Source organism: Crocuta crocuta, unplaced genomic scaffold, assembly GCF_008692635.1.
Source record: "Crocuta crocuta isolate KB4526 unplaced genomic scaffold, BGI_CrCroc_1.0 scaffold64, whole genome shotgun sequence".
Taxonomy (NCBI): Eukaryota; Metazoa; Chordata; class Mammalia; order Carnivora; family Hyaenidae; genus Crocuta; species Crocuta crocuta.
In genome coordinates this window covers 3220978-3234329 of record NW_027530640.1, presented here as the reverse complement: position 1 = coordinate 3234329, position 13352 = coordinate 3220978, and the positions used below count along the sequence as shown (strand labels likewise).

General features: G+C 39.7%; 1 protein-coding gene across 1 annotated transcript in view; it reads right to left on the bottom strand.

The window, feature by feature from the left end:
* Positions 1-13352, bottom strand: part of ADAMTS19 (ADAM metallopeptidase with thrombospondin type 1 motif 19) — a 245515-nt gene that overhangs the window by 74216 nt on the left and 157947 nt on the right. Inside the window, exons 13-15 of the mRNA XM_077768867.1 lie at positions 10222-10352; positions 9201-9373; positions 2386-2513 (exon numbers count right to left, since the gene is read on the bottom strand). Coding sequence (XP_077624993.1) covers positions 2386-2513; positions 9201-9373; positions 10222-10352 — 432 coding nt within the window. The remainder of the gene's footprint in view (positions 1-2385; positions 2514-9200; positions 9374-10221; positions 10353-13352) is intronic.

Genomic DNA, 13352 nt, shown 5'->3' with positions numbered 1-13352 from the left:
TTTAGTTAAAAGCCAGAATCTTGAAGTATTCCAATTCTGTCAGAAGTCACAATCCATTTCGTGGAACTTAATTGTAACCATCAGATTCATGCAGCACTTACGCAGACTTTTTTTGTTGCTGTTGTTTTAATTTTGATGTCTAGCTAGGAACTCTGTAAAATATCTAGCTTACAAATACTGTTAAATGAAAACAAGAGTAATTTAGGCTATTGTATTTGGGATGTACAGTTAGGAAAATACAGTTTTTTGAAAAATAAATTCATTGAAGACATACACTAATCTGATAGACTTACATATAGCAATGAAACCAAGTTAAAAGCTTTAACCGTATGACATACAGGACTGAAAACAAAACATGTTTAGGTAAATGCCAGCAAGGATATTTTTACAGGCAAATAAAAATTTACATTTCAGGTTACTGACACAAGCTATTAAAGAATAAAGGAAATTGACATGTAATTATATGACTGTTTCTTACGCCAATGGTATTACACGGTTCTGTGCTTTACACTCTATAGAATGCTAGCAAAACATAAAATCTTAGAGCTGGTAAAGCATTTACATTCCATGTTGTTTCCAGATTTTTACCCAGAGTTCCATAGGTCTCTACTGGAACACAGGTTGATCCACCCATACCTTGTAAATGTTTGCAAATTTTGGCGCATATGCACGTGTGTGTGCACGCACTGGTGTGCATTTTTCTGGGGAAAAAAGGAAACCTTTCATCACATTCTCAAAGGAGTGTATTGTACACAAAAAGTCAGTGACCACTGGTTTAACAACTTCATTTGACAGGCTGTTGAATAGGTGCATAACATATTTTTTTTTTAAATGTTTTATTTATTTCTAGGAGAGAGAGAGAGAGAGAGAGACAGCGTGAGCAGGGGAGGGTCAGAGAAAGAGAGTCATAGACTGAAACAGGCTCCGTGCTCTGAGCTGGCAGTCAGCACAGAGCCCGACGCGGGGCTCGAACCCACGAACCGCGAGATCATGACCCAAGCGAAAGTCGGACGCTTAACCGACTAAGCCACCCAGGCGCCCCAGTGCATAACATATTTTAAGTGATTTTCATAAGAACAGCATTTCTTAGTGGCTGTCATGGCTTCAGTGCTGCTCCACTCAGATGCTTCTCCCCTATAATTAAGGGATTTATTTCCTTCCAATGCCCATGAAGTTTATTTATCAGCTGATGGCTCTCATCAGAAATTGTCTAGACTGAAGAAAACTGCCTTTCCTAAGGTCAAATCTCCCTCATGGGGCAGCTTGCATCCAGATACGAGTAGATGTGAAGGGTAAAAAGGCCTGGTTTTCTCACCCCAAATGAGGACAACTCTGAAGAGCCATCCCAGCTTCAGTGCTCCTCACAGGGTAGCCTGTTAGGACTGTACCGTAGCGCACTTTCTCCCTGTGCCCGACCCTGACTCCTTCCCCTCCCACCATGGATGGGGATCATGCAGACACTTGGCAATAACCTTTCTTCCCATTAACCCCCCAGGGGAAGCCAATTTGAGATAGTGGTAGAATTATAACTAGCAACTTCTAACTTCTAACTTCTAGCCTTTGATCTCTCCCACTCTGCTGTCCATACTCACTATAACAGAATTTCTACTCTTGTAAAGATAGGTGAAGAAGAGAGCGTAAATGTATTTAGTAAATGGAGATTTTTAAAAAATCATTACTTATTTTTGAGAAAGACACAGAGTTTGAGTGGGAGAGGAACAGAAAGAGGGAGACACAGGTTGCCAGCACAGAGCAGGCTCCAGTCTCTGAGTTGTCAGCACAGAGCCCGATGCAGAGCTTGAACCCATGAGTCATGAGAACATGACTCGAGCCCAAGTCGGACACTCAACTGAATGAGTTACCCAGGTAACTCTACTGGGGTAGAGATGGTTTTAAAAAAGAACAATGAAAGCAAATGAGATGTTTAAGCATTATAAGAAAATTCAATATACATTTAAAAATTGGTTGGTTCCAGTATGCTGAAAATACTTCAATATTAAGTGAGTAATAAGACTTATTTTATAGGTTTTTGCCACATGGCTCAGCCTTGGACACAAGAGATGGAGACGTGGAGTGCTTGAATTTTGGGTCTGGAATACTTTGACAGAAAATGCCATTTTAGATGTGTAATATATACATGACAGAATAAAAATCTCATGTTCTTTCTACTAGTCATGGATTTTATAAATGATCTAGTCCAAACCCTTGATTACTGCGGAAATGGGGGTTCAAAGCAGATCAGACTTGCTCCAGATGATAGATGAGTGAGGACTAAATCCACAGCTTTTGAGTCTGGGTACAGAGCTTTCCACTGCTGTGCAGCTGCTCAAAGTCCCTCAAAACCTCCCTTGGCACATAACTGCCCACCCTTCTGAAATGTCTTACCTGACACCTGCCATTTGCACAGACATCCAATCCCTGATATCCACAAGATGTTCCATCCATTACTTTTTCTGATAGAAGGATAGGCTGTTCTTTCCCAATAGGAGAGCAAAACAAGGCACATGGTTTTTCTACACACAGAGTGGACAAAAAAAAGAGCACAAGTTACTCCATAAATATTTTTATCTCAAGCTTTAGTTTTCAGAATAGTTGTTGAGTAAAAATTAAAACTGATGTGAAACTGAGTCATGCAATTCTACAGTAGTTCTTATGAATAGTAAACAAGAGGATGCCTATGAAAAGATAGATATCCAATGAATATTTATCCCCTTCTTATGAAATATGTCTTCAAATTATTTTCAACATTTATCACTTATTATTTTCTGGCACCAAGCCTCTATCACATAAAAACCAATTATCCGTGCCCCCAAATATTTTACACACCATCATTTTTTGCTCATATACTTTGGAATGAACCCCCTTTTACCTTAAATACATATCAGAATTCTGCCTATTTCAGATTTACTTCTTGTCACTTCTAAATTCTAATACACTAATTTTCAATCCTATGACATTTTCTAGTTGCAAAATGACTAAAGGGAGAAGGAAGAATTTCTAAGAAGAGCAATTCCCCTAAGATTTTCCATTACAAGGATGTTTAGAAATGCAACACAATCCCATGAGAACATTCCCTGGAATGCACATGTGCTAGCTAGGATTCAACTCCCTTTATTGCTTACTCAGAAAGCAGGCCAATATATAAGATATCTAGGTCGAGAAGCCTCATTCTAGGTGGAGAGTGTTGAATAGCTGGCAGTCTTCTTCAAGGCTTCACGAAGCCAAGGAGGTAGGATGGTGAGAGTCTAAATGTGTGCCTATCAGGCTCAGTCAAGAGTGGCAAAATATTTTTAAAGGGCTGTTTCTATTTCTAAGCATCCTACAGGAGAACTGTAGTATTTGGTAACACCAGTAGTAGAATTATCCAAATCTGAAACTTCAGAGCAATTTCCATGCTACATTACTACTCTCTTGGCTTGATACCAGTCAGGCCCTTTGCTGTTTATTAAGCTCATATAAATAGAATGGAAAATAGTTTACAGTCTTTGACACTGATCTTCGCTTATGTCTTCAGTAAAGTTCCACGTATGCTGATGGGATTCTATAAATACCAAATAACAGCCAGAGGCATGGAACAGGGTATCACTTTGCAAAGAGAAGACAGACAGTTAAATGAGCCTTCAGAATTGAACATTTCAAACAGTTTTCACATGTGGCTTCTGAATACTGCTCTGAACAATTCTGGGGAGTTGGAACATGGCCTTCCATGTGCATGGTTTTGAAATTTTCCTTTAAGATGCCATTATAAGCCGCAATAAAGCATTTCAGTATGCTCTCACACCTCAAAGTAGGTTATGTTTATTCAATGACTGCTTACTATGTCATATCTTCGGGCTTAAAAACAGCTGCTATAATTGCAACACTTTAAAAGTGGTGTGTATATATGTATGCATATATATATAAAATTCTCTGAGTTTTCATTGAAGAGAGGAGCAAACCAGATATATGAATAATGCGGAAAGGAGTCAGTCTAGAAAATTCCATTCACATTCCAAGGAAGAATTCAGATAAAAATCTTTCTACTTCTCCCTTTACAGCATATTGTCATTTCATTGTGCTTTACAGATGATGTAACATTTGATACCCATCTTCCTTCCTGGAGGATGCCCTTGAGACTGTGACATTACGGTGATCCATGTAACAAGCCAGTACTTCCTTGGCAGGTAGGCTTTGTCCTGATTTAAGAAACCAAGCCTTTCCAAGATATGCATTAAACATGGATTTCAGCCAAATTTCAGCAGAGTGTATGTAAAATACCTGAATGCCAAAGCCATGCACCTTTTCTTCTCTAATGGTATTGATACCCTGTATTTAATTTTCTAACCACAGATTCATGTATTGCATAAGAATAAGTGAAACAGCCATTGCATTTTAAGGTGTCATATGTTATTAAGACTTGGGGTTTTTTAAAAGAATTAGATATTTCAACTCCTCCCACAGTGCTTTATAACACATGAAGACCACTGTTGTGTATTTTCTTCATCTTATGGACTGACATGTTTGATTGATATGTGTCAGAAAATTATAAAAAATGCTAACCTAATTATATAAATATTTATGATGGATCATTCTGATGATAGACATCACTTTATATGAGGCAGGGGATTTTGAAATTGTGATTTTCAATGGCTTTAATATTTTACATTGGCCCCCGTCCAATCCTGATTTTCTTCTTTTACTCTGGAGAACCTATGAATGAGCAGGCTTCAAATGAATTTAATGTTATCAAATTGCACAGCCAGTTAGAGGCAGAGATAGGAATGACCCTCAAATGATCAGATGATGATTTTCATTATTTGAATAGTCATACTGTTTGTACAATAAAAAGGTATGGTACATATATTCAAAATTATGCAACAAATACTCATCGGAAGCTTAATATTTGCCAGTCTGTCCACTCAGCACAGACAATGGAGAGAGTACAGACACGTGAGGAGCACATACCCCATTTGGAGGATCAGGAGGATTCTATTTTTCTAGAGGACTTGACATGAACCGAGTCCAAAATATCAAGAGCCAGTTTTCAGGGGAATAAATGGGGAGAGAGAGACCAAAGCCTGAGAAAGAAAAGGTATTAGGCTGAGAAACTGGTGTGTGTACAGGCCCAAATACAAGAGAGCACGCTGTGTGTGAGGGATGGAATGCAAGTCGCCTGGCTGGGCTGGAGAACACAGAAGGGGATGGTGAACCCCAGGCAAGAGAAGCTAGAGGGAAGGGCCGTGCAAAGGGCCTTAGCAACCAGGCAGTAACATCTGAGATTGGTCCTGGGAGCAGCAGGGCTCAAGAAAGGGTATCACGTGGCACAGCAGTCGACAGATCCAGCCTTTCAAAGGCCCATCTGGCTGAAATGTGGAACACGGGCTGTAGAAGATTGTCAAGAGAGGGGAGGAAGCTGTTGGAGAATCCAGTGCAAACATGAACAAACATGCTGGCAGGAGAAAGCTTTGGACAAACAGGGTTTGCTACCTGATTACAGGGATGGAGACTGAGGAAGACTGGTTCTGGCTTAGCTTGGGACTGAGACTGATCGTGATGCCATTCCACGTGACAGAGCACAGGGAGAGAAGCAGATGGCAGGACTGAGAAAGAAAGGAAAGGGGCATGCTGAGTTAGCAATAATGAGGTGTTGAGTGGAAATGTCCATGCAGCGGATGGGTAAGCAACGAAGGGGCTCAGGACAGGGAGATCTGGGTGGGAGATAAACATCTGTGTTTCTTTAGCATACAAATGATCAATAAAGCCTAGTGAATAATGTATTATCTCCAAGGAGATCACTAGAAAATTCCTGTAAGACATACCATTCATTCACCTAACTTTTTCAGTGCCTGCTCTGTTCAGGTACTGTTTATAATGCTGAACACAAAGCAAAGCAAAAATAGGATAAACCCTGTTCTTCCAACAACTATGGGGCACATATAATAAACAAAATCTAGGAACGCCTGGGTGGCTCAGTCAGTTAAGTGTCCAACACTTGATTTCAGCTCAGGGCATGATCTCATGGTTCATGAGTTTGAACCCTGCATCAGGCTCCGTGCAGGCACTGCAGAGTCTGCTTGGGATTCTGTCTCTCTCTTTCTCTCTCTCTCTCTCTGCTCCTCCTCTGCTCACTCTCTCTCTCAAAAAATAAAATAAATAAATAAATAAATAAACCAAAAAGAAATTTTTAAAATAAACTGGAACAGTATTATGGCAGATGGTGGTGAGTTTTGTAAAAAAAAAAAAAAAAGAATAAAGCAAGGAAAGGAAAAAGATTGAGTTATTATTTAACAAAGACCTAAAGGAGGTGAGAGAATGAAGCACACAGCTATCTGGAGACAGGGTTACAGAGTGGAAGTGGGGGCTTTCAAGACACTAGGACTTATTCTAGGAAGAGCAAGTGAGCCAGTATGGGTGGAAGGGTGGTAGGGAACAGAGGGGATGAGGCCAGAGGGTCAGAGGAAGCTAGGTAGCAGAGATCCTACTAGGCCTTTAGAAGGAAAGAATGTGGGCTTTCAGTGAGTTGGGAAGGAACTGGAGGGTTTTTAATGGAAGAATAACAGGACATGACCAAGAATTTAGATTTATCACTCTGGCTATTGGGACTGAAGGAGAACACAGGCATAAAGAACAGTTAGAAGGCTACTGCAATCATGGGGAGAGAGACAGTGGCTTGTGCCAGGGCAGGAGTTCTGGTGATGTTTGGAAATGATGAGACTCTGGATGTATTTTAAATTAAGGCTCATATCCATTAAAAAATGGAATTATGACATTTGCAACAACATGGATGGATCTAGAGAGTATAATGTTTAGTCATAGAAAGACAAATACTATATGAGTTCACTCAAATGCAGAATTTAAGAAACGAAACACATGAACAAAGAAAAAAAGAGACAAACCAAAACACAGACTCTTAATTATAGGGAACTGATGGTTACTGAAGGGGTGGAGGTGGTAAGATGGATGAAATTGGTGAAGGGGATTAAGAGTACATTTAACTTGAGGAACACTAAGCAATACAGGGAAATGATGAATCACTATATCATACACCTAAAACTAACATAACACTGTATGTTAACTACACTAGAATTAAAAAAAAAAAAAAAAAAGGCAAATGTGACCTTACTGATATTTTGAAAGAAGAGAAAATGACGATTCCAATATTTTGTCTAAGCATCCAGAAGGGGGCAATTACCATTTATTAAGAGGGCAGTGTGAACAGAAGATTGTGTTATAATTTCCTCTCAGCTGAGAAAACAGTATTATTGGAGGCTGTCATGAGGAAGAGAGCATGGCATGTGCGAGGCAGAAAACAAAATCAGTATCTGGAGTTCAGAGTGACAGGAAGTAAGGTTCTAGATGAGACATGAGGTAAGAGAAGGGAGCAGATTACCTTCTCATCCTCTTGCTATCAAACACAGAACACCCCTGTCTGTGCAGTGGAGTAAACTGCTTTGTTGTCTGGCTGTTTCCATTGGTACCTGACTGCTCGAAAGCTTACACTGAGAGAAGGGTTTGTCAGACGGGTGCACTGAAATTGATAAGCAGTGGAAGTCAGGCTGTTGATAGAGGGGTTACTGAAATGATGGAAAAGCACAGTCCAAACTGACTAGGAAGAGAGACTAGGGGCATGATGGTCAGTTATGCCAGAGAATTCACAACCACATTTGGTACTATAGCTCAAACCCAGAGCTCCCTGACCATGGGCAAGAACTCTCTCTTCTTTTTTAAAAAATATTTCATTTATTTATTTTAATTTTTAAGAATTTTTATTTAAAACATTTTTAATGTTTATTTTTGAGAGACAGAGAGGAAGAGAGAGAGAGAGATAGAGAGAGAGAAAGAGAGAGAGAGCGCAGAGGAACAGAGAAAGAGGGAGACACAGAATTTGAGGCAGGCTTCAGGCTCTGCTCTGTCAGTATAGAGCCCGATGTGGGGCTCGAACCCTGCGAGATCATGACCTGAGCTGAAGTCAGTTGCTTAACTGACTGAGCCATCCAGGTGCCTTAAATTATTATTTTCTTTTAAGAGAGGGAGAGTGCATGTGTGGGGTTCAGGGGCAGAGGGAGAGATAAAGGATCCCAAGCAGGCTCCATGCTCAGCGCAGAGCCCAAAGCAGGGCTCAAAAGGCTGACCGTGGGATCACGACCTGAGTCCAAACCAAGAGGAGGAGGCTCAAATGACAGAGGCACCCAGGTGCCTTAGAATTGTCTTCTTAAGTAGTAAATTTAAAGGAAGTTGCAAAAATAGTACAGAGAAGTCTCACATGCCTTTCCCGGAGTTTACTGGGAACACTTAATGGTTATACTTTCATAACTACGGTACAATAGTAAACCCAGGAAAATGTCATGGGTACATGTATATCACTTCTGTGATCACATGTGCAGATTTTACAACCACCACCACAATCAATATATATTAAGTAATTTATCAGCACAAACTTCTACCTTATGTTACCCCTTTGTAATCACATCCATCCTTCTCCCCGCCTCCATCCCTAACTCCTGGCAACCTTTAATCTGTTTTCTATCTGGACAGTTTTGTCACTTGAAGAACGTTACCTAGATGGAATCACAGAATGTGGTGTTTTGAGATTGATTTTTTTCACTTAGCGTCATGCTCTGAAATCCACCAACCTGCTACACATATCAATCATTTGTTCCTCTTATTGCTGTATAATATCCCATGGTGTGGATGTACCTCAGTGTGTTTGATGATTCAGGCATTAAGGACTTTTTTGGCTGTTTCGCTATTGAAAATAAAGCCACTATGAACATCTGTGTATGGGATTTTTTTATGGTTGTAAATGTTCATTTCCCTGGGGAAAATGCCCAGGGTTTTGTTTTCTAAATTGTATGATAACTGTCTGCTTAAATATTTAAGAAACCACCAAGCTATTTTTCAGAGTGGCCGTACAAAATACATTCCTATCAGCAACGTAGAAGATCCAGTTTCTCCTCCTCACCAGCATTTCATATTGTCACTTTTTAAACACTGAAGTTAATCTAACTGGTATGTAATAATATTCACCACATTAAAAAAAAAACTACTTGTAGTCAGGGCTTGTGATTGTTATAGGTCATTAAAGGTTGAAAAAGGAGAGCTCTGAAATACTTAGAACATAATGTGTATAATGCGTAAAATAACAATGACTGCTACTGTGAAGCCCCTTGCAAGTCCAGAAATCTACTTAACTAAGACGGTAGCGGTCTGGTTACTCATACCTTCATCCATGACAGCTTGCCACTGAACACCATGCTTTGGGTATGAAGTTCTAACACTATAGGCCTGACATTGCCAGTCTCTGAATCCAGGCAAACCTGCAGGACAAGGTGGATTCTCACATATTCTGTATTGTTTTCTGGGACCATTACAATCCCTTGCTTCAGAACCTAGCCTAGAAAAGATAGTACAAACAATCAATTTTCTTTTTTGACGTTAACCCTCATTAAAAAAATTAAAAGCATTAAGTTAATAAGGTTTAATCCTTTACATTAGATCTCCTTTTGAGAATGTGGACATGTCAAATGATCACTAATAGCAGAAAGTCCATACGCTTACTAAAAACTTGCCGTGATTGTGATGCAGAAGAGTAAAGGGCAGAGGCTGGGGGCAAAATACAAAGCCTGGGATTCCCATGAAGGAGTTTGGTTCTAATGTTTTCATATAATTTCTCTAAAACTGCTTGTGAAGGAATGGGGCCACTGAGCCCAAACCAAGGGTAAAAGTATAGAGCTGAAATGATCTGCTTGCATGCTTTCCTGGGATCAGTCTAGAAGGGTGGGGGTGAGCGAGTGGACCCTGTAACGTTCCCTATCTGCACACGTGCTTAGCACGTCTTCAGCTTCCAACACTCTTCACTTCTATGGATGTTGACTTTGTTCTCCTCTCCCTTCCGTAAGTGCTACCGTCTTCCCGCCTTCTCACCGTCCGTCCCCTTAAATGGTGACTTACTTTTTCTAATGCAGGTCTCCCTGCTCCTTTAAACACAACAGTTTATGGGATTTACTTGAGAAACTACCCCATGTAACGTTTAAGTGTTTGTTTGTAGAAGGGTTGGTCTTATTTTCTTCTTACGAGGGAGATTTTATATAAAATAAATAATCTGAGGGACTTTGCTGTTTTCCGGCGTGGGGTAGGATTGGAGGGGGCTTCTGCCTTCCAACATCTCTTATCAGTAAAACCTTCGCATTTGAAAATTCAAGCATAAAACGCCCTCCCCCAATGCAGGAGCTTTGCGTTTACCCAGGACATTTGCGCTCTCGACTGCTGATCCCAGAACCGCAGGTCCGGCTACAGGGGCTCCACATGCTCCACTCTCCGGCCACATGTCCAGCTGCTGAGGTCCTGGTGGTACATTCTCCAGCCTTACACCACTATTCCAAAAGTTATGTCTTAGGTGAACAAATCAGGGCACAAGGGAAAATCATTCACTGGCCTACAAAGTCACTGGAATTGCGATTAAATCAGGTCTACAAGAGCCCCAAACATGTGAATTGAAAAAGACGAAACAATAAGTTGGCACTTGCTTCCTCTCAATAGTAACACAATGGTCATTCTCCGAGTTCTCATACTGTCTTGTTAAGAAAACAGCACACAGATATTTCCAACACATGCCTGAGATTTCCATCCTTATGATGGAGAGAGGGTGAAGAGGGAGCTTGGGGAGGGCACAGCCGGGAAAGAAAAACTAACACATTCTAAAAAACAGAACAATTTAAAAGGGACAAACCACAAAAGCACAGAGTCACGTATAGGAATGGAAAATAAAACATAAATGTTCTTCCGTAACTGGAGTGGAGCAGACATTTCAGCAAACTTAGCAACTGTGATTCGAAAACTCAGTGGGTTTCTTTCCTTGTAATTAAAATTTTTTAAAGTATGATTTAATTTTAGCACTTTCCTTTATGACTTCTCTCTTTTTTCTGAAAGAGTTCCCATCAAATCTAAGCATTAACATTAATGGCAAGTTTTCTTTTGAAAGCGGTTTACTTGAACGACTTAGGTAATAGGATTCTTTGAAATTCTGTCATTTCCTTCCAATTATTCTGCAGTTTATTTCGTATCCATTAACTGAGAAAGATAATGAGGGAAGAAGGGAAAGGACTGTACTCGTTCTCTTGTTTATCTTTGCATTTTCATTAACTTTAAACTAAGGCAGCAAAAGAGGCAGTTTCTGCAGTCACTGAGGAATGGTTGCCAGGACTTGGAATATAAATTATAATAATATCTTCTTATTTCTGAAAAATCAGATATATGATGGTCATAGCAAAAATGTTAAAAGTAAAATTACTTGAACAAAATCATGTTGAGAACAATAGGTTAATATCAGCAAAATTTAGGTTAATGACTGTATAATGATGACAGTTGAGCAAGCTGATCTTCAAGACCTAAACAATTTTCTGCACTTGATGGCAACATGATTTATAAGGGATTTTGTAGAAATTGCCAACACTCTAATCTTCAAGTTTCCCATTTCAAAATGTGAATAGTCATATTTACTTAACAGATTTTGCAGGAGTAGAAAGAAGCACTATGCATAATGCACAGCCCATACTAAGGACTTAGTAAAGGTTAACAATAACTAGTAATGATACTGATTACCTGTAGATACCATTATATTAACATATTAATGTTTCCAGAAATCCAACCAAAATTTTATTCATTCTGATCTTAACTTATCTATATTTCTTTAAAATTTATTTTGAGAATATGTTTTTAAGTGCTGGCTTTAGAAAAGAGAATTCAGAAAACAATGCAACTTAGTTTTGTGTGAGCCCAGTTAATGCTTTTCTATATAATGAAATAGTTCCTGCAGATTTTTCTAATAAATGTCAATTTTTAAAAATGTTTATTTAATTTTGAGAGAGAGAGAGAGAGAGAGGCTGAGCAGGGGAGGAGCAGAGAGAGAGAGACCCACAGAATCTAAAGCAGGCTCCAGGCTCTGAGCTGTCAGCACAGAGCCTGATGCAGGGCTTGAACTCACACACTGGGAAATTGTGACCTGAGCCAAAGTCGATCGCTTAACTAACTGAGCCACCAAGGCGCTCCAATAATAATGTCAATTTTTAAATTCAACCTTTTAGACTCAATAAGTTTAAAAAATTTTTAATGTTTATTTATTTTTGAGACAGACACAGAGAGTAAGTGGGGGAGGGGCACAAGAGAGAGGGAGACACAGAATTGGAAGCGGGTTCCAGACTCTGAGCTCTCAGCACAGAGCCTGATGTGAGGCTCAAACTCATGAACTGGGTGATCATGATCTGAGCTGAAGTTGGATGCTCAGCCGACTGAGCCACCCAGGCACCCTAGACTCAAGAAGTTTTAAATTAATGCTCCAACCCCCCTTCCCCCCCCAAAAAAAAAACCTCTCAACAACTAAAAGTGTATTGATAGGCACATCACATTGAGATTTTGTATGAAGATTGTCATTAAATTGAGATTTTGGGTGAACACAGAGTCTGAAAATTGCAGAAGGAGGGAAAACAGATCCTTTTAAATAACTTATTTATTGGCTTTGAAGATTTAATAGTGTACTGCCATTCGTGGAAAAAAAATCCAATGTGAAACATGTCAAACTTCCAATTGGTCAACTTGTTTTGGCCTATTCAAAGGGTGTTTATTTTCTCATAGTGAGTCCCATAGCTCCTCGCTCACTGAGCACCAAGCTGGCATTGAAAGCCTGGGCTCGGGTTCACTGCAGACTGAAACTATGTGGGGAAAGACCAGCATCTGGATTTGCAAATCATTTAAACTAGACCACATGGGGCAGATGGAGAGAAAGGGAAACAGATATGTAAGCCAAATTTGCATACGCAAATCAGTGAAATTTAAAGAAAGAACTGCATAATATTTATAGTGTATCACCTCTGCAGAGAACCAGCAGTCTGGATGAAACTATGGAGAATCTGCCTTTGTGTCTTCTAGGTGGTGCTGTTTTTCAACATCGAGGAAATGGTGAATGTTTTATTTAAATTATTATATAATATATTCCACTTGGTTTATAAAATGATCCTAATGATGCTTTTCTTTTTTTATCTTATTTTTTTAGTGTTTTATTTATTTTTGAGAGAGAGAGAGAGAGAGAGAGAGAGAGAGAGAGAGACAGTGTGAGCCGGGGAGGTCAGAGAGGAGGGAGACACAGAATCTGAAACAGGCTCCAGTCTCTGAGCAGTCAGCACAGAGCCTGATGTGGGGCTCTAACCTACGAACCGTGAGATCATGACCTGAGCCAAAGTTGGACACTCAACAGACTGAGCCACCCAGGCACCCCAGTAATGATGCTTTTCATATATTTTCTAGCAGCATATTTTGCTTTACTTGTAGGTTTTAGGCTCAAAAAAGATATTATGCATGGAATAAAAAGATAAGAATTT